At 40.4% G+C, this 20,500-nt stretch overlaps 1 protein-coding gene across 1 annotated transcript; it reads right to left on the bottom strand.

Annotated features, from left to right (window-relative positions):
• Positions 1–12,195: 12,195 nt before the first annotated feature.
• On the bottom strand, positions 12,196–13,626 carry LOC122033816 (UDP-glycosyltransferase 86A1-like). Its single transcript, XM_042592980.1, has one exon. The coding sequence runs from the start codon at positions 13,624–13,626 to the stop codon at positions 12,196–12,198; it is 1,431 nt and encodes a 476-aa protein (XP_042448914.1).
• Between the last annotated feature and the right edge of the window lie 6,874 nt (positions 13,627–20,500).

Raw genomic sequence — 20,500 nt, forward strand, 5'->3', positions numbered from 1 at the left:
TAACTTGCCATGATTGGTTGCCATATGTCATGCCATGACATCATATTTAATTTAATTATCATTTGAAATGTCATGATAATGATTAGGTTATCTATATGTCATGTGTTAGTTTAGTTTCAAACTTTATGCCATGTCATCATCTCTTGCATTAATAATCAATTGAATTGATTTAAGGATGAAAAACACATTTTGATATTGAGATCAAATTTGTGTTTAGAAAATGCATGAGACCTTAGTCTAAGATACCTAAACTCATATCTCACATCAAATTGACTTGAATGTGGTTTGATACACCTTAGATGTGTGTGAGATATTAGGATCATGAGTTAGGATCAAGGTGCATAGTCCTTGTACCTAGATGAGCCTAATTCAAGAAATGGGGATCATAGGGAAAGCTTGTGTACAAGTCATGTACATCTAGCCCTAAGATTATGGTCCTAAATTCAAATGGTTTTAAAAGCATTTTAAAATTGATTTGAAAAACCTTGATGAAGCTTTCCTAGTGATAGCATTCATCATTGGACATTGTGATACAAAATTGACTTAACTTTGAACTATTTCAAAGTTTTCGAATTTTGTATCAAGATTTGAAAATAGAAACTATTTTCATAGAAAACTATTTTTCCATGATAGTGTATGTTATGAGGAATGTATCCTCAAAATTTCACGATTTTTGGAATTTTCTGGAATTTATTAGGAGTTTCTGAATTTCCGGAAGGGGAAATCAGAAATTCTGATTTCAGTGGCTGGATCGGTCCGGGGACCGATCCAGGGAAGATCTGATCGGTCTGCGGACCGATCCAGAGGATTGTGGATCTGAAATCATCGAGGAGATTCTGAATTTCCGGAAGGGGAAATCAGAATGCTGATTTCAGTGGCTGGATCGGTCTGGGGACCGATCCATGGGGTTCCTGATCGGTCTGGGGACCGATCAGTGCGTGCCAGTTTCTGATTTTCAGCTGTTGGTCTGAAATTTCAACTGGAAGTTGTGTTTTGTGGATTTCTAAAGGTTTGAAACTCTCCAAGACATTGTTGGTGCAATGGTCAAGGGGGAGTTGACCTTTAGGGGGAGTTTTTACCTAATTGTCAAGGGGAGTTGACTTTTAGGGGGAGTTTTTACTCTTAAAGACTTGAGTGATATGGAATTATCACTAAGTTGGTTGTTGAGTTTAGTATCAAGGGGGAAATTAAGAGTTTCAATGAAAGGTATGGGACTTTCATTAGGAAGAAACTCTTGACCTTGATATCCTCCTTTTCTTTTTGATGTGTGTCAAAAAGGGGAGAGTGCTCATTGGAGAATTATTGAAGAACCCAAGCTAGGTTATCGGGTTAACCTAAGCTAGGGGAAGAATGTCAAGGAATGTTCGAGGAAGAACATTGGAATACTTTTTGATGTGTGTCAAAAAGGGGGAGAATTATTGGAGAACCCAAGTTAGGTTATCGGGTTAACCTAAGGGGAGAATGTCCAGAGAATGTTCAAGGAAAGAACATTGGACATTGGAAGATGGTTGGAAAACCTAAGTTAGGTTATCGGGTTAACCTAACTTGATTATGGTTTTGTCAAACATCAAAAAGGGGGAGATTGTTGGTGCAACCTTAGGTCAAGGTTGACCTGGTTGACCCGACTCGAGTTGACTTGACTCGAGTTGTATTTTGATGTTTGACTTGGGAAGATTGTTGATGCAACCTTAGGTCAAGATTGACCTAGTTGAGTTGCATGTTGATGTTTGACTCTTGTGAGAGAGTTCTATTCTTGATATGGGACAAGAATAGATGTTTGGGAGATTATTGGTGCAACCGTAGGTCAAGGTTGACCTGGTTGACCTGATTCGGGAAAAAGTCCAAGTATGGAGACTTGGCAACGGAAAAGTCCAAGCAGGGAGCTTGGCACTAGAAAAGTCCAAGTATGGAGACTTGGCACGGGAAAAGTCCAAGTATGGAGACTTGGCACTGGAAAAGTCCAAGCAGGGAGCTTGGCACGAGGGAAAGTCCTAACTGGGATGTTAGGCAGTTGGAAAGTCCTGGTGAGTGAAGCCAGGCAGTGGGAAAGTCCTAACTGGGATGTTAGGCAGTATGGAAAGTCCTGGTGAGTGAAGCCAGGCAGTGGGAAAGTCCTAACTGGGATGTTAGGCAGTTGGAAAGTCCTGGTGAGTGAAACCAGGCAAGGGAAAATCCAGATGGATCAGGGATGATCGGACTTCTGGTGTTGGAAAGTCCAAGTAGGTCAAGAGAGTGATCGGATACTTGGCACGAAGAGGAAAATCCAGATGGATCAGGGATGATCGGACATCTGGTGTGGAAAAGTCTAAGTGGGTCAAAGGGATTGACCGGACACTTAGCGGGGAGTGCTAGCAGGTCAAGGGAGTGACCGGATGCTAGGTATGATATACCAACAGGTCAAGGTTGACCGGATGTTGGTGTGGAAGCCTTAGGTTTAGGGCTGAGAAGTTTGGATCGGTCTGGTGACCGATCCAGTGATACTGCGTTTGCCCTGATCGGTCTGGTGACCGATCAGAATCAGATCAGAGACGGGCAACGATCAGAAGCGGAGAAAAGAAGCTCTGATCGGTCCTGGACCGATCAGGTGTATGCTGATCGGTCTCCTGACCGATCAAGAGACGAGTGCGATTCTCATGCGTGAGAGAGCGGGAGAGGCGGGATCGGTGCGGGACCGATCAGGGAGCCCGATCGGTCCACGCGATCGAGTACGCAAGGTTACGTGCCGATCGGTCGGGACCGATCGGGCCTGATCGGTCCACGGCCGATCGAGCTCGATCGCGACACCGATCGGTCTGCGGACATCGATCGGGGTTCTAGCTTGCATTGCAACGGCTAGTTTTCTCGTCTTCTTCGCGGTATAAAAGGATCGAGGCATCTTACGTGCGACTACTCTTCTTCCTCCTTCCTGTTTGTTGTGCTTGAGTTTTGTTGAGCTCGTCCAAAGCTTCGCGTGAGCTTCTCGATGGAACAAATGCTGCTGTTAGAGTTTTGCTGCCGCTTCATCCGGACTCAATCGACGAGAAAGCAAGATTGGTAGAGTGCTTGTGTATTCTTATTGTATTTCTTGCTTACTCTTTGTTCTTGTACTCTTTGTTTGCTGTTGCAAACGTTTGTGGCGAGGTTTCTCCACCCACAAGGAGTATATTGTATTAGCCGGTTCTCCGGGGACTCATCCACCGACGGATTGACTGGACTCGTCCACCTTACGGACACGCCGAGGAGTAGGAGCCCTAATCTCCGAACCTCGTTACATCCTCGTGTTAAGGTTTGGTTTTCTTCTCTTTCGTTTCTTTGTATTTTCCGCTGCGCTAACGAATTGTAGGAAGAAACGCGATCGATTTGGGGTCGGCTATTCACACCCCCCTCTCTAGCCGCGTACGAAGGATCCTAACATAAATATCCCACATAGCTAAAATAGAAGTACAGCGAAAGCTAATAATAATACTCAGCCTACACAACTGGTACAAACACAAATCATGCAAGATAATAGCTAGACTATACGTCGGCATGACTTACACCACAATAAAATCTAAAAATAAATAAAAAGTGGCCAAAAAGCTCAAACCCCAAGAGTAGTAAGGCAAATTATTACAAAACCAAGCTTGAATACAAAGTACAAATAGTGTAGTGAGAAATACCATGGAAAACTGATCTCAGATGTGGCATGGGACTGACAGTCAAGATTCTCTAAGCAACTCCATAAATCCTTTACCTACTCCCTAGCGAAAGGAAACTAGTAAAAGGGGTGATGAGTCCGAATGACTCAGCGGATAATAGACCAATGGTAGTGCATGGACAAATATGTAAGGTAATTAAAGTATATAATCTCAGTTGGAAAATAAGAACATGATCATATATGACATGATAAACACACATACCAGTACCGGTCTAACACACATGGTATAAGATATAATGATCAGTAAATCACTAGGAATCAGCAACAAATCTACTTATAATACTTGGATAATATATATGACAGTATATCAATGTATGATAAATGTATATGTATGAATCATGACAAGATCTCAAATATATGCAACATGCATCTACAACATAAGGTTGTCAAGATGCCTGTCTTCAACATAAGGAAAAAGTACCAACCTTTATTATAGATCCTCCCCAAAATCAATCCCTTGTCAAGATACTCCTCTTATATGAGGGTCCTGCAACACCCAAATAGATTAGGCAATCCTATCATGAAACAAATAGCTAACCAAAATCCCAAGTCTAATTAATTAACCCTAACTAATCCATCCTAATTATTAATCAACTTTGATTAATCCAACTCATTGATCAAACTTGGTTAAGCCCAACATAACCCTAATCCTCACCTAGTCTAGCAGTGGTCGGTGGAGGCTCATGATCGAAGAGGTGGTCGGCGAAGGTGAGAGGGTTGCTATTGTGTACATGTGGCCAAAGCAAACTCTAATCCATAGTGGTCGAGTAGGGATACACGCTACTAGGCTGCTAGCAATAATTCTGACCATTGTGGTCACAGACCAACTATGGTGGCCACAGAATATCTTCCTGCATCTTGTCTCACAACTACGATGGTCGGAATAGTAGAATGGTGGCGCGGTGATGGCTTCAGGCTATCACTCGCGCCTTACCGCTATGAATGTGATGGTCGAAGCAGGAGAAAGGTGACACCGGCTAGCTCTCTGAGATGAGCATGACACAGCAAGGAGGGGCAGTAGTGAGAGTGGATCAATTAGTTGATGGACTCATCTGGATTTTCCACACAGCAAGGGGGGCAGTAGTGAGAGTGAGGGGCAGCACCGGCTACTCACCTAGATTTTCCATCTCCCTAACTTCACTCACCAAGACTTTCCAACTGCCTGGCTTCACTCACCAAGACTTCTCCACTACCAGACTTCACTCACCGGGACTTTCCATACCAAGTATCCAGTCAACATTGACCCACTTAGTTTTTCTTCTTCTTCCAATTATTCCATTGGTCTTATCCTTGCCTAACCTCCAGTTAGGACTTTTCCAATCAAGTATCCGGTCAATCTTAACCTACTTGACTTCTAGTCAACCTTCGACCATCAATTTCTCAAATAGACAATTGCACCAGCAATCTCTATATATTGTTAAACATCCAAACTTAAATATCAAGACTCAAGCTTGAGCCAACTCAAGCTTAGTCAACCTGGTCAACTTTGACCTAGGGGAAATTACACAAACATAGCTAAGTAATCCTTGAGCTCTTCTAGCACTTTGTCATACTCTGCATCCCCCTAAAACTTGTTGGCTCAACGAAGTATCTTAAATAAGGGTAGGCTCCTATCAGACGATCTTGAGATAAACTGCAATAAAGCAGAGATCCGCTAAATTAGCCGCTACGCTTCTTTCAAATTTCATGGGGGAGTCATGTCCCAAAGGGCTTGTACCTTGCTTGGATTGGCCTCGATTCCACCCTCGATCACCACGTATCTAAGGAAACATCCGCTTTTGGCTCCGAACAAATATTTATTAAGGTTAAGCTTGAGTCCATAGGCTCGCAGGGTATTGTAAGTCTCATCAATATCTACAAATAAATTCGCCGTTCGGAGGAATTTGATCAGGATGTCATCCATATACACCTCCATATTTTGTCTGGTTTGACCTAACAAGACTTTATTCATGAGTCATTGATAAGTAGCACATGTATTCTTCAATCTGAATGACAACTTTGTAACAGTAATTGTTGGAACCCCAAGGTTTTTTGGTGTGATAAACAAGTTAAGTTAGGTCTTGTGTTGTTTTAACCTTGTGGCTAAGTGTGCAGGAGCTTAGGAGCACAGGTACTCGAGCGGAAGACGCAGCTAGCGAGAAGGACGGCACGCGGTGTGTCTGAGGGACGAGGTGCTGCGGAAGAGTCCCCGGTGGACGAGAAGGAAGCGTGCAGTGGTTCCGAGGGACGAAAGCCGGAGCGGAAGATTGCTCGGGGAGCAAGAGACGTAGCTAGCGAGAAGGTCGGCACGAGGTGTGACCGAGGAAGGAAGACTGCGGATGAGTACGCTGGTGGACGAGAAGGAAACACGCAGCGATTCCTAGGGACGAGAAGCCGGAGCGGAAGGCTGCTCGAGAAGACCGGAAGTTGGGTTCGGGTGAGTCCTTTTTCGGATGGTAGAGATCACCCAAGCGAGCGGATCCGGAGGAGAAGAACTAGACCAAGGCGGGACTGAACCAGAGAAGAGGTCCTAGATGAAAAAGTCAACATATGTTGACTTTGGGCTCCGGAGCAGCCCGGGGTGCCCGGAATGGCTCCGGGCGCCCGGACCAGGATAGTTGATCAGATCACGTCAAACGTGATCTTAACGTTGGGGATAAAGTTTTATACCCCCAGGGTGCCCCGGCCAAGACTATAAATATAACCTTGGTCCAGAAGTTTTTGAATGAACTCAGAATTGTAAATCCAACGCTTGTGTGCTTTAGAGTTTTAGTTAAGCTTCTGTTTCTGCGCTTCAACGTTATAAGAGGCTTTTCCGCCTGAAGGAGATTGATATTGGGCTTAATCTTCCTTGGATTAACAACCACATCGGTTGTGACCAAGTAAACACTGGTGCCTCTTATTTTATGCTTTTAATTTACTGCTTAATCTATTTATGCAAGTGTTAGCTTAAAAAGTTCGAGGAAAGGTTGTTTCTTTTATTTTGCAGGACTAACCAACAACCCCCTTCTAGCCGGCCCAACGTTCCTACAGTAATTCCCATCGACAGTAATGAAACTGACCTTTTTCTGATCCTACTCAACTAGTGGCACTTGATGATAGCTCTAATATGCATCCAGCATGCAAATTAATTTGCACATAGAAGTTAAATCCATGACATGTTGATGTGGGACAAAGGTTAGTAGTCCTTGGGGTATGCCTTGTTCAAGTCCTGGAAGTCCACACAGGCACGCCACTTATTTTCTAGCTTAGCTACCAGAACCACATTAGCTAATCAGGCTGGGAACTGCACCTCACATATATGACCAGCTTCTAGCAGTTTGTTAACCTCCACCCGGATTATTTTATTCTGATCCACTCCAAAATCCCTTTTATTTTTTTAACTGGCTGAGCATCTAGGAAAACGTGGAGCAAGTGTTCCATGATGGTGGGAGATATGCCTGTGATATCCTGTGGTGTCCAAGCAAACACAACACTATTGCGTCTTAGATACGCTACAAGTCTTTCTTGAATTCCTGGGGAAAATTAGCCACAATTCGGGTGGTGGCCTCTGACCGGCTCTGGTGAATCTATACTTCCTCTTTTTCTCCTGGATTAGTGCTAAAGGAGCCTCATGTATGACATTCACCCATGATGGTTGAACCTTGAGGGCTTGCGGACCTCAATCTTGATGATGTCCATATAGCACTTGCGTGCCACCAATTGATCTTCCTTACCTCGCCTACTAGGTCATTGACTGAGAACTTAAGCTTCTAGAAGAAAGTTGAGACGACATCTCTGAATTCATTCATCACCGATCGTCCCAAGATAACATTATATGCAAAGGGAGTGTCTACTACTCTAAATGTAAACAGTTGAGCCCTCATTGAGGGCTTCTCTCCGAGAGAGATAGCCAATTTGACTTATCCGAGCGGTTATACCTCATTCCCTGTGAACCCATACAAGGGAGAGGCCATGAGTTGAAGCTCACCTTTCTCGATCTATAGTTGGTCAAAAGCCCTCTTGAAGATGTTATTAACAGATCTTTATGTACCAACCAAAGTCTGATGTACATTATAGTTAGCTATTATAGCTTTGATGATCAAGGCGTTATCATAGGGTATTTCTATCCCCTCGAGGTCCCTTGGACCGAAACTGATTTTATGTCCCTGGGCTTTCTCTCAGCTGCAACCAACCTTGTGGATCTCTGATTGGCGTACATGAGACTTCCTGGCCCTATTCCCGTCGGTCAGGCTACCAGCTTTCATTCCTATGTCTCCCCGAGTGGTGTTGCCGTGATTCTCTTCTTGTCGAGTTTGATGGCATTCTGGCTCGACTGAGACTGGGCTCGGTGCCTAGTTGTTTAGATGTTGGGGCATTTGTTGGGCGTGATCGACATTCGTGTGACCTCTACTCGGAGGTCCATTCGATCATTGATGGCACATATTGTCTTAAGGTGGTGGTTGATGATGAAACCCCTGATTAGCCGCCCAACATATCTCCTGGTTGTACTGATAACAGTCCTGAGTATTATGGGTTTCCAACCAGTCGTACATACATAAAGTGGTGATCCACCGACGGGGCTCAGGAAATGAGGTCAGAATGACCTCCATGTGTTGGACCATATTTGGTCTTTGATCCTGAGGATGAGGGCCCATCCTGGGTCCCTTGTGCTAAGGAGGCTAAAGCGGAAGAGTCTTATGCTCTAAGGCAGGTAAGGAGGCAGGTGTTGTAGGATCGATGCATGTGAGAGGGGGTGAATCACGTATATTTCTCAAATTCATTCTTTTTCAATTTTTTTAAAACTAAGTGCAAGTATAGAGTAAAATAAAACAGATTAAGTAAGAAATGGAATGCAAGAAAATAGAACACAAGTATTTTTACTTGGTTCGAAGCCTTTGGTAACTCCTTCTCCAAGACTCAGGCTCCTTGGATCTATCGATGGGTAATCCACTAAAATCTTCTACTGGTAAACTCTCGATAGAGTAAATGAGTACAAAGAATAATATGAGGAAAGTGTAACACCCTACACTTTCCTTAGCAATAAAGAAAATTGTAAATTAAATTTTACCAACACAATGATGTAGAAGTTGGAGCGCCCGTGTGTTGGTATCAGTCTGTCAGTAATGGTTGAATGTAGGATAGTAGTCATGCAGCAACAACACAGCAATATACACGTAGTTGAACTAGTCGAATGATGAAAGTATCATGTAGAAGTGTTGTTTTGTGGCTGCTAGTTGAAGGCTCTTTTATAACCATCTCCAAGTGCTTGGACCACCCCCAGGCGCCAAGATCGAGGCCTATCTGATCTTACTTCATCATTGACTTATCTATATCTAGGCACCAAGACCCAGTCTAGGCGCCTGAACCGCTGATGCGTACGCACCTTGTCGAAGCTCTATCTCTGAGATATCATCCATCTCCAAGTGCCCAGGTCGATTTGGGCGCCTAGACTCTGACGTGTGATGGCCAATCAAAATGTGCCAACACATCTACTCAGGTGTCTGGGTTTGGGTCAATCGAGGCACCTTGACTTGGTACGAGCGCTAGGACCTCCAAGCGCTTAGATCCTTCCTGGACACTTGGAGACCCTTTTTCCAGCCATCAAATTTCCTGCATCATAAAGTTAGTACAACCAAGTATAACCTACAAAATAGAGTTACAAAAATATAAAATAAAATAATTATTAATTAGATCATATCTTACCAAGACTAAGATCTAGTTATGGTCTCAACTTAGACTTCTAAATTGGCACTAAGCTGGACCAGCGCCTATAGTCCCTCTGGGACTCGTTCTCACTCGATCATTCTCCTCTAATGACTTACCTTTACTTACCATTTACAGTCATTTGACCTACCTCTTTCCCCACCAGGTCTTCCTGTTAAATCACACATCAAGACTTCATCCAATCATCTAAATCAAACATCTTAATTGGACTTTCTGTCAGAATCATACATATGGACTTTATGCTTATTATCAGGTCCTTAGACCTAACTGGGCTTCAACCTAGTGTCAAGTCCTCTAAACCTATCAATTCCTACACACTTAGTAAAGAAGTTAGGCAAATATAATACCTAACTTTAATCCATTTGTGATTCATCAAAACTAAAGTTCAATTATTAGTGCCGACTGCACTAACGAGTGACACCACTTCCTTCTTCTAGGCTATTTGAGCCTCTTCTACATAGATATACTTGGTCGCTCTCCCCAATGAATAGTTAAAATCCTGAGGGGGCTTCTTTATTAAGGACCAAAAAAGTCCCTATCTGTGAGTCCTTAAGAGAAAGTGTTCATCAAAATTTCTAGAGTGACCGAGGGGGCATCCATGGTTATTTTATTGAATCGCTTGATGTACGCTCGTAGTGCTTCCTTGGGTCCCTACTTGAGGGAGAATAAATTGATGGTAATTTTGTCGTATCTTAACTACTAGTAAAATGATGAAGAAACACTTTTCTAAAGTCCTTGAAGTTGTTGATAGAATTTGTAGGGAGCTGATTGAACCCTTTTTTAGCAGAATCGCTAGGAACACCCTACATTTTACACCATTCGTATGCTAGTGTAGTATAGCTGTGTTCTCAAACTTTAGTAGATGGTCTTCTAGGTCCATTGTGTCTCCATATTCTCCAATTATAAGGGGCCAAAAGTGGTGAGGTAGCTAATCTTCTAAAATCTCCATGAATAAAGGCATGCTTAGTCGCTCGGGGGAGCTACTAGCAGCTAGAGCTTTCCCTTTTCTCGGATCCCACGCAAGTGCATCCCCTGAGGAGGACCCTTGGAGTCTCTCGGGGCAACCATTGTCCTCGAAGGGTGTGTGGAACAATGCTTTATGATAAGTGATCAGGGATGGTGGAGGAGGGAAAGTTGGTCGGATTTAAGGCAACCTGGGGGAAACTGACTAGCGGATGAGGAGCCAGGGAAAATTCCATCGGTCCCTCCGGCCTGGTCATTCAACAGCGAGCCATTCGACAACGCTAGGGCATTCGACAGCGGGTACCTGACAGCTTGTTGTTGTTGTTGTTGCGCCAACCTCTGCACTTTCGCCATCACAAGTAGATCGAGATCCTCTTCCGAGAAGGTTATGGTTGTGAGTCTTCTAGCGTCCTCCATATTCATGCTGCAAAACCAAGTGAAGTTATCACATACGATGCTAAATTTGTTCCTATCTGCAATCAGTGAAGATGGACCGCTGATGAGGTGGCTTGTCTACTGACCGTAAGTAGACCTTGAGAAGGAGTTCCAAGTTGTGAGCAAGCATGCCACGTCATAGAAAAACAAAGGAGAAAGCAGACATTAGTAGACAAGCTGGGGTGGTGTCCCAGCACAGTCACTCCGATCCTCAAGTTAGTGATAGGGTTGAGTAGCGTTAAGTAAAAGACAATGATGAGGAATAATGAAGGACGATGGAAGAGTTTACCTGCGTAGGAAGAAGGGACCCCTTATATAAAGCGTTGTTTCTCTTAGCATGAATAACGAGGCATGTTACTAAAATCAGACCAACCATACTAACACCTTGCCTTCTTTCCTAAATTGTACTTACCAATTTTGCATGTAGATGGTGGAATGGAAGCATGCATGTAGATGGTGGAATGGAAGCATGCAGGTTGATTTACTGATAGTAGTTACACATGGCGTTAAAAAATCTATTGGGTCAATGGGTTGTTTGCCATTATACCTTAATGGAGGGCCTTTTGGGGCTTTAAGGCCTTGATGGACTCCAGTGATATTTCTACAATGACCTTATCCTTTCATTTAATTCGATCGAATCTTCTTCTTTAGAAGGTCTGATCGGATACGAAGGACTAAATATCAATGCAGTTGAGTTGACTTTCGACGATTCAATCCCTCTGGTGGTTCCCCTCATTGTTCCTCCAATAAGTTCGGTCGGACCTTGAGGACCCTAAACCAAATTGGCCAAAGAATCCGATCAGACCAAAGGAGAGGGGAAATTCAAGTTTATCAAATCTACGGGTCAAACGTTGGATCCAACTGTCCGCTCGAGGCTCTTCAAGGGAACCTACCTAGGATGTATGATATGCCAATCTCCCTGATCATCACCTATGGGCTAGCTTTAGGCCTTTGACCCCCACATCCTTCGGGACTTTAACTAGCATGTCGTTGTGGACTTTGACCACTACGTCTCATGGGACCTTGGCACTCACGTTGAGGTCCTTATTTGGTCAGCAAATACTCTATAACCTTTGGTATAATGTTTCTTATAACATTGATAATTACTTGCTGGCTGTATCAAATTTAATAATTGTAACTTTTCGACATTCGACAGTCTCATATTTATAAATTTATAACACAGCCCACACCCATAAAATGCTCCACAATTATGATCAGATTTTAGTTGGAATTCGCCTGTAATTAACTATGATCCTTTCCCGAGTTCACATTCTCATTTAAATTGTAGTTTAGATCGAAACAAGTGGTCAGAAGTAGACCAAATACTGTCACGATGAACGGACGGCTGAGCTACCGAGTGTAAAAAAGTTATAATTATTAAATTTGATATAGCTGATAAAGGTAGGTGAGACCTTTAATAAATTGTAGAAATAAATTTAGAACATGCACCGCGCTTCACTGGTACTGCGGATGTTCTTTTCCGAAAGATGCTTAAGGAGATCGTCGATGAACTTATCCATGTTCCTAGACGATGATCCATTCAAGGCCACGGCTGCCCTTGCCGCCTTCTGTACCTTCTCCATCTCCATCCTCACCGCCGCTCCGACTTCGCCTCCCATCAACCCTTCAATTTTGTCGTACACCTCGTCCCTGTTCACCTCCCCGGAGCCACCGAGACGAACCCCTATCTTCAGATCCTTGCTCACCAACTTACAGTTCGGCGGCTGATCGAACGCTAGCGGGAAGCACAGCATTGGCACGCCGAACCAAACGCTCTCCAAGGTCGAATTCCATCCGCAGTGCGTCAAGAATCCACCGACGGCAGGGTGGAGGAGGACCTCCTTCTGGTCGCACCACGGAACCACCATCCCCCTCCCCTGGCACGCTGCCACAAATCCATCAGGCAGCGGAACGGTGTCCGGCGGGAGCGCCCACAGGAAATTGACCTTACTGTTCAAAACACCATGCGCCATCTCCCTGAAGTCCCTCTCGCCCGGATGGAACGCACTTCCGAATGACACGTACAGCACCGAGGCCGCCGGCATCGTGTCCAGCCAATCCGAGCAGTCCTGAATGGCAGCCATGCTACCAGAAATGCCGCCGGTGAGTCCATCCGGAAAGACAGGGCCTATGGCATAGAAAGGCATCTCCCGCCGGAGAGCAGAGATCGCCTCTGCTTCGAGCTCTTCCACTGTGTTGGCGAGTACGAAGTCGGCTCCTCTTAGCTCGTCGAAGCATTTGAAAGTGAATTTATGGACTAAGGAAGACGCATCCTTGTCTTGATAGATGGAGGCGAGCTCATGCGGCTGGATTTCTGGAATGCCTGGTATGTATCTGACGGCCGTATCTTTCCGATTCCGATCAGGAGAAGCAAAGTGGCCATTTGAGATGAGGAGGTCCTTGTGGTAGTGGAGCGAGAAGACGAGCGCCGGCTGGGTCCAGAAAGAGACATGGATCAGGTCGTACTTCTTGGCCATGGCGGATGGCCAAGTGTTGAAGGTGTCTGCGATGAGGACGGTGACGGGCGGATCTTCTCGCAAGAGCTTCTGCAGTAGCTCTTCCATGGGGGCGAAGGCATGGTGGAGCATGGCGTAGATGGCGGTGTCGTGGTTCCAGCTCCGATGTGCCGCGGGCAGATTTGCGATATCCTTCAAGGATTGGAAGCGGATGTCGAGGCCCTGGGAGCGGGCAGCGGCGGAGGCGACGGCGGCAGCAGCAAAGAGGTCGGGAGAGAAGGAACCCCCGGAGTCTAGGGTGGCGACGGTGACGATGAATCCCTTGGCCGCCAGTTTGGCGGAGAGGTCGACGGCGGGAAAGAAATGGCCAGCCAGGGAGACGGTGGCGAAGAGGGCGTGGGGCTTCGCCATGCTGGAGAATTCGCTTCATATCACCGCTTCATATATGAAATAATAAAAATAAAAAAAAGGTCAATATAGGCGGTGACCAGTTGCATGTGCTAAAACAAACATTGCAATAAATATTATTTAAAGAGTGATGTTGGATGTCTCATGTCATCCATATAGCTATTTATTAAAATAATTAACTATTAAAAGTAAAAATTAATTTAATTCATAAAATAAGAAAGTCTAAACTCACTTAAAAGCTTAATCTTACAAGATAATGACGGAGTTAAGAATGATAGAGAATGGCGAACAAAGAATAGGGCACACAAGGAGGGAGACTTGTTTTGAATGATAAGACAGCATGGTGAAATGGAGGAAGAGACATAGCTCTACAATTCTAACTGTCTAAACCCTTTTAGGTGGTCCTTAAATAACTTATTAAAATAAATAAATAAATTTAAATTTATGCATTCAGTTCGTTGTGAATTTTGGAGCAAAGTTTGTAAATTATGCTCAAGTTTTATCAAACATGCAAAACAAAATAAAAAAAAATTCTCAAAACAAACAAATAAGTTTGTAATGCCATGTTTAAAAAATATAAAATCTTTAAATAATCAAATGATATCTAATTGAGAGTATGATAACATCTAGATAAATCAACTCGTGAATGAATCAACATCAAACTCTTAAAAAGAAACCTCAAACTCATTTTATTTTTTTTTTGATAATTTAGATTTCTAATTCTTACAACCCAATTAATTCTGGAGGTGAATTTAGATTTCTAATTCTTACTACCCGATTAATTTTGGAAGTGTCCGAACTTGTCCCATAGAAATTCTTCATCGGTCTCCAAGAGTAAATCTCGGAAGCGCATCATCACCTGTAAGTTGTTCCAACTCTGAATCAGTACTCTACTAGTGAAAGTAAATTCATGGGATTTTTTTTTCCCATCCATGGATATTTTGGCCTAGGTTGCCCAACCCAAGTTCATTTTATTTTTTCCGTCCATGGAATAAATTTGAAAGATTTGGCTTCGCTCATTTAATTGGAGGGGGATCATTTGGACCCTGTATTGGATAAGAGTTCTTAGAAAGTGAAATAGTATCTTACTATTTTATTAAAAATCCCCCCCCCCCCCCCCCCTCCTCCTTTACTAACTAACTTTGGTGAAGCCTAAAATGAATTTACGTTACTATCATTTTTTCTATTCACACTAAAAATAATTCCAAGGTTTATTAGTAATTCCACAAGCGAAACAATCAGTGATCTAAAATTCGAGACTCAGCTACGACGTATTATTATAAATTTTTCTCATCATTAATTTTCTCTGGTTGTTTTATATAAACAATATAGTTCTCTTTAGTCCCACATCTTAGAATTGACAACACTATGATCAAAGAAGCTTCTATAAATATTTTAGGCCGAAGATGTTAAAAAATATTTTTTTCTTAATTTCTTTTACTAAGATAAGTATAATATTAAATTAAAATAATTTTTTGCATAGGGAAGCCCGTTACAGTAGTTTATTGTTGGGATTCTCTAGCGTTATTATTACACTATTGCATGGGTCTGACAAATTTTACCCAAATAATTAATTCTTGGTTCTGACAAGCATTTCGATGCCACTAAAAAATCCAAATAGATAAATCATGAATAATTTACTTACCATTGAATATATTATTGCACAGGAATCTGACAAGCATTTCATTATTAAAAAAAATTGACCTCCAAATTTTTTTTATGGTAATACCTCATGTAATGATCACCTATCCATCATGTGGGACTAACGCAAAGAAATCATATTTGTTGAAATCAATAGAATGTATAATTTTGTTAGTTAATATATGCTTAGGAACCCGAAGCTTTCTATTATTATAAAAAATTAATGCAAATTTAGGTACATATGAACGGTTACAACTAATTAAAGAAACATAAGAAAATTCTTTTTGTTTTGTTTAGAAAAAAGATTTTCCTTATTTAAGGAGAATCCAATTGAATCCTAAAAAAATAAATTATTTTGTAAGGAGTTTTGTATAAAAGTCATTGACACTAAAAGGTTTAAATTTTTTTAAAAAATACATCATTAAATTTATAATGCTTTTTAAGTTATTATATTTTTATTTAAGATTTGAAATTTGTATACAAAATTTAAAAATACAAAAAAGGTTAACAAAAATTAAAAAAAATCTTTTAAAACTACTTTTTCTTGTTTTTTATTATTTAATATCTAATTACAAGAAAATAAGGAAAAGTGAAATAAAATTAATAAAAATTTAAAAAATAAAATAAAAACTTAGTTATTGTATAAAAATTATAATATAAAAATCATTAACTACTTTAAAAATATAAATTTTATGTCAAATTAATTTCTCAGATGAATCATCTATCCCTAGTTTTGGCCCTTTTTTTCTTGGACAAAAATAAGAATGGCGTCTTTTTTTTCTCTTTTTCTTTATTTTTTTAATCAAAAGAGCTTCGGTTTTGACTTTTGATGTCAATTTTAAATTTAAACTCTGAATTAATCTGTCAATTACGTGAATATTATTTAAAATTGTCATAACAGTGTTTCAATTGCTGCTATAAAATTTCATAACTATTATAACATAAATATTACTTTACCGAACGAATCTATAGTTCAGTAGTTATATTCCATAATTATTATATCGTGAATGTTAAAGGAGTAGATTACGATTTCTTAATTATAAGAATGTGAATTAAATGTGAATTATGACAAGTATAAAATCATAATTATAACATAAAATTTTTTAACTAGTCAAGTTCATCTGATGAGGATTTAAATTTGAAATCAATCTATCACAGCAATTCAAAATGGTACTTAAAGTAAATAACAAGTTCTTACAAATTGCTCAAGATTGTCTACCAATAAATCGGTCTTTCTTCTCAGTTTCTATATCGATTCAGTTTAAATCAATTGATTGATATGATTCTCAATCTATTGGCCTAGTAGAAAAAAAAATTATGATCAATTTGATAGAAAATATATTAAAATTTAATTTAAATGTGCTGAATTTAGAAACAATTATATCTCATTTTAGATTTTTTATACCTATAAAAAATTAGCGCAATTAAGTAAATTTATATCAATTATGTTTATTTAGGGAGTGAAAATAAATATTTTTTGACATGGGGATTAAGGGTAAAATTTAAATTGTAGTTGAAGATTTTAAGATAATTTACTGTTTAATTATCAAAATGATTTAAGTTAATAAACGATATTGCACTCGTCTTCAGCATCTTCGCCAATTCAATCTTAAGATTAATACGGATGAGATAAGTTATAAATTACTATTAACCTTAAAAATAATAACTAACCCATAAAGAAGTTATTTATGTTGGTTTCTTAATGTAGATAGTTGTATAATTTTACATGGTAGGTATTTATAAATGATTACGCTATAAAAATGTGCTTTTTTACATCAGGACAAGATATTTTCTGAGTTTCTCGTATATCTCAAGATTTAATGTCAATTTCGATAAATAACGAATGAATTTTTTTAATAAGTGATTAATCTAAGAACATGAAGTTAATAAGTCGTTCGTCGTAAGTACTTCATTTATCCTAATTATTGGTGAAAAAAAAATTATTAGGCCGGGCGCCACAGTCCATGGGCTTGTTTCTCCGTAGTTAATATAGGCGGTGAGCAACTGCATGTGCTAAAATAAGATGATGTTTGATTAAATGACGGGAATGACTATGGGTATGAGTTTGATAGTAAGGTGAAATGGAAATGAAACCCACCTAATTATATGGGTTTGATTGATTCCCATAAATCTAGAAATCATTCTCAAATTATCATTCTTAAACTCACAATCCAAGTATTATCTTTTACTATCATTCAATTCCCTTATTTCTAAACTCATCAACCAAACTCTCCCTAAACATTGCAATAAATATTGTTTTAAGAGTGATGTTTGATGTCCCATATCATCCATACACCTATTTATTAAAATAATTAACTATTAAAAGTAAACATTAATTTAATTCATAAAATAAGAAAGTCTAAACACACTTAAGCTTAATCTTTTATATATATACAAAGATAATGACGGAGTTAAGGATGATAGAGAATGACGAACAAAGAATAGGACACACAAGGAGGGAGACTTGTTTTGAATGATAAGGAGAGTATGGTGAAACGGAGGAAGAGACATAACTCTATAATTCTAATGGTCTAAACCTTTTAGATGGTCCTTAAATAACTTATTAAAATAAATAAATAAATTTAAATTTATGCGTTCAGTTCGTTGTGAATTTTGGAGCAAAATTTGTAAATTATACTCAAGTTTTATCAAACATGTAAAACAAAATAAAGAAATTCTCAAAACAAACAAATAAGTTTGTAATGCCGTGTTTAAGAAATATAAAAAAAATAATCAAATAACACCTAAATAAATCAACCTCAAGTGATTGAATCAACGTCAAACTTTTAAAAAGAAACCACTTAGGTTTCTAATTCTTACGAACCCGATTAATTGTAGAGGTGACCAGACTTGTCCAACCCTAAATCGATACTCTGCCAGTAAAAGTAAATTCATGGATTTTTTTTTTCTGCCTACGGATACTTTGGCCTAGGTTGCCCAACTCAAGTTTTCCATTAAATTCATATGCATGTCCAAGTAGAGGATAGAACTGTAACACTTTGGATATTCATGTTACACCTTAACTACTACACCAAATTAAGGAATAAATTTGAAGGATTTAGCTTTGTTCATTTAATTGATGGGAGATCATTTGTTGGTAAAATGTCATACGTTGATCCCGGACACCTCATACAATCAGTCCCATAATCATTTATAGAAAAATAAATCACAGATGATTTATTTACCATTGAACAATAACTATTACATGAGGGAGGATAGGAATCCAACAAATATTTTGCTGTCAAAATTTAACCTTCAGACTTCTTATGATAACACTCTATATAATGATCATTTCTCTGTGTCGGACTAACACAAAGAAATCATATTCTTTGAAACCAATACAATGGCTAATTTTGTTAGTTAATATATGCTTAGGAACCCGTTCTAGTGTTGATCCCCGGGTAGCTTCTGGAGTATGCAAACTGATCGTCGAGGCTAGTGTTCGACACTATCTCCGTAAACGATATTGCTCCGCTACGGTGCTTAACGGATTGTTGCAATTCGTTCCCAAGATACAACGACGAACGTCTCGGAATCGTAGCACTCTGACTTCCGAGACCAGCGAACCTTTTAGTAGACTTCTTGGACTCTTGTATGCACAAGTTGAGATGAATGCTTGAGGAAGAGAAGAGAGGATTGAGTGAGTATTCCATCATCTGGAGGGTTCTATTTATACTGAAAGAAGAGGTTGAGTGTCCTTTGGGTGAGTGGATGTGTTCCTTGGGCTGGATCGATCTAGATCATCTATTCTGAAGGATTGTAACCCTTCACCAAGCCCACTTCAATCTCATCCATCAGATCTGAGGAGTTGTGACCCTCAGATCCGCCTATTGTCATCGGCCATCGGATCTGGATCCATTGATTCGATGCTTCAGATCAAGTCTCATCCCAGGCCATCAGATCGTTACTCTTTGCGATCTAACGCTCTAGATCGCATCACAAGCAATCCATCATACCTATTTGATCAACTTTGATCAACGGTAGCCATCCATTCCCTAAGTCAACTGTCCAGTCATCTCCCTTTGCCCACGAGACGGTAGCCATCAAAGCGCCCATTGCGCACGTGCGCACGTGCGCACGTGGCGGGTGGCGGGCTCACAGGTGCGAGCACCTGCTCGCCCTGGGCTAAGGGGTCACCTATCCTTTTATTTTTTTGTGTTAACTCCATTAACACATCTTCATTAATAAGTAGAGAATACACATCGAGAATTTCCGATGTGGGACTATTCTCCCATGCATTTTATTAATGAATAATAAATGTTATTTTGTGATGACTTTAAACATTAATTTCTCATTCACCCTTAATCGGTTTTGAGCAAATTAATAGTCTAAATCTATCTACGTGAATCGTAGATTTCAATTTTGAAGTCAATTACGACTTTCAACAATTGATGACTTCCTTCCTCTAAATCGTTTTGGTCCATTTAAGGCCCCAATATCCAACAATCCCCCACATGAATGGAAATTAATGCAATGCGTGTATGCATGCTGACATTTTACAAGAGTCCAATCGATAAGTCACTGCATAGGGAGAGGTAGCTTGTGGCTTTGAACCTTCCGTAGTGAAATGCTATCGAGTATACTAGGCTGCGCAGTGAACGTGATGTCTTGAACTGCTCAGCTGTTGGTGTATACTTAGACAATAACACCCACACAGAGATCTATCTCACCTACTTTAGGTTCTCATGGTTGGTTCCGTTTCGGCCATGGATACCATCTTGGATTCATGAGTGTTTCATTGAAGCGACCTGTCTTCACACTCACATAGGTGACACTTCTATCAAGAGTATCCTACCATACTCCACCTTATCAGGTATAGAAGTCACTAAAAGCATAAGCTTAACCTCTCTACATGAGGTAGGACAGCACAAATTCATCCTAGGATTGGGATAGAGATAAACTATCTAATGTGCTGGACCACAACTTCTGTAACTTCGTTGTCCCATTGAACCAAGATCTTGGGATCTCCAGTCAACAAGGTTGGGTTACCGTTACAGTCGTTTTTAGTTGTAGATTTTTAATCTCATTACTCTTGATGAGCAGTATACTTGATCTCGACTCAACCCCTTCGTTAGAGGATCTGTCAAATTATCTTTGGACTTAACATAGTCGATTGCAATCACTCCATTCGAGATTAACTGCCTAATGATATTATGTCTACGACGTATATGTCGTGACTTCCCATTATACATATTACTCTGTGCCCTTCCAATCGCCGATTGACTATCACAGTGGA

The sequence above is a fragment of the Zingiber officinale genome, chromosome 11B (genome assembly GCF_018446385.1).
Source record: "Zingiber officinale cultivar Zhangliang chromosome 11B, Zo_v1.1, whole genome shotgun sequence".
NCBI lineage: Eukaryota > Viridiplantae > Streptophyta > Magnoliopsida > Zingiberales > Zingiberaceae > Zingiber > Zingiber officinale.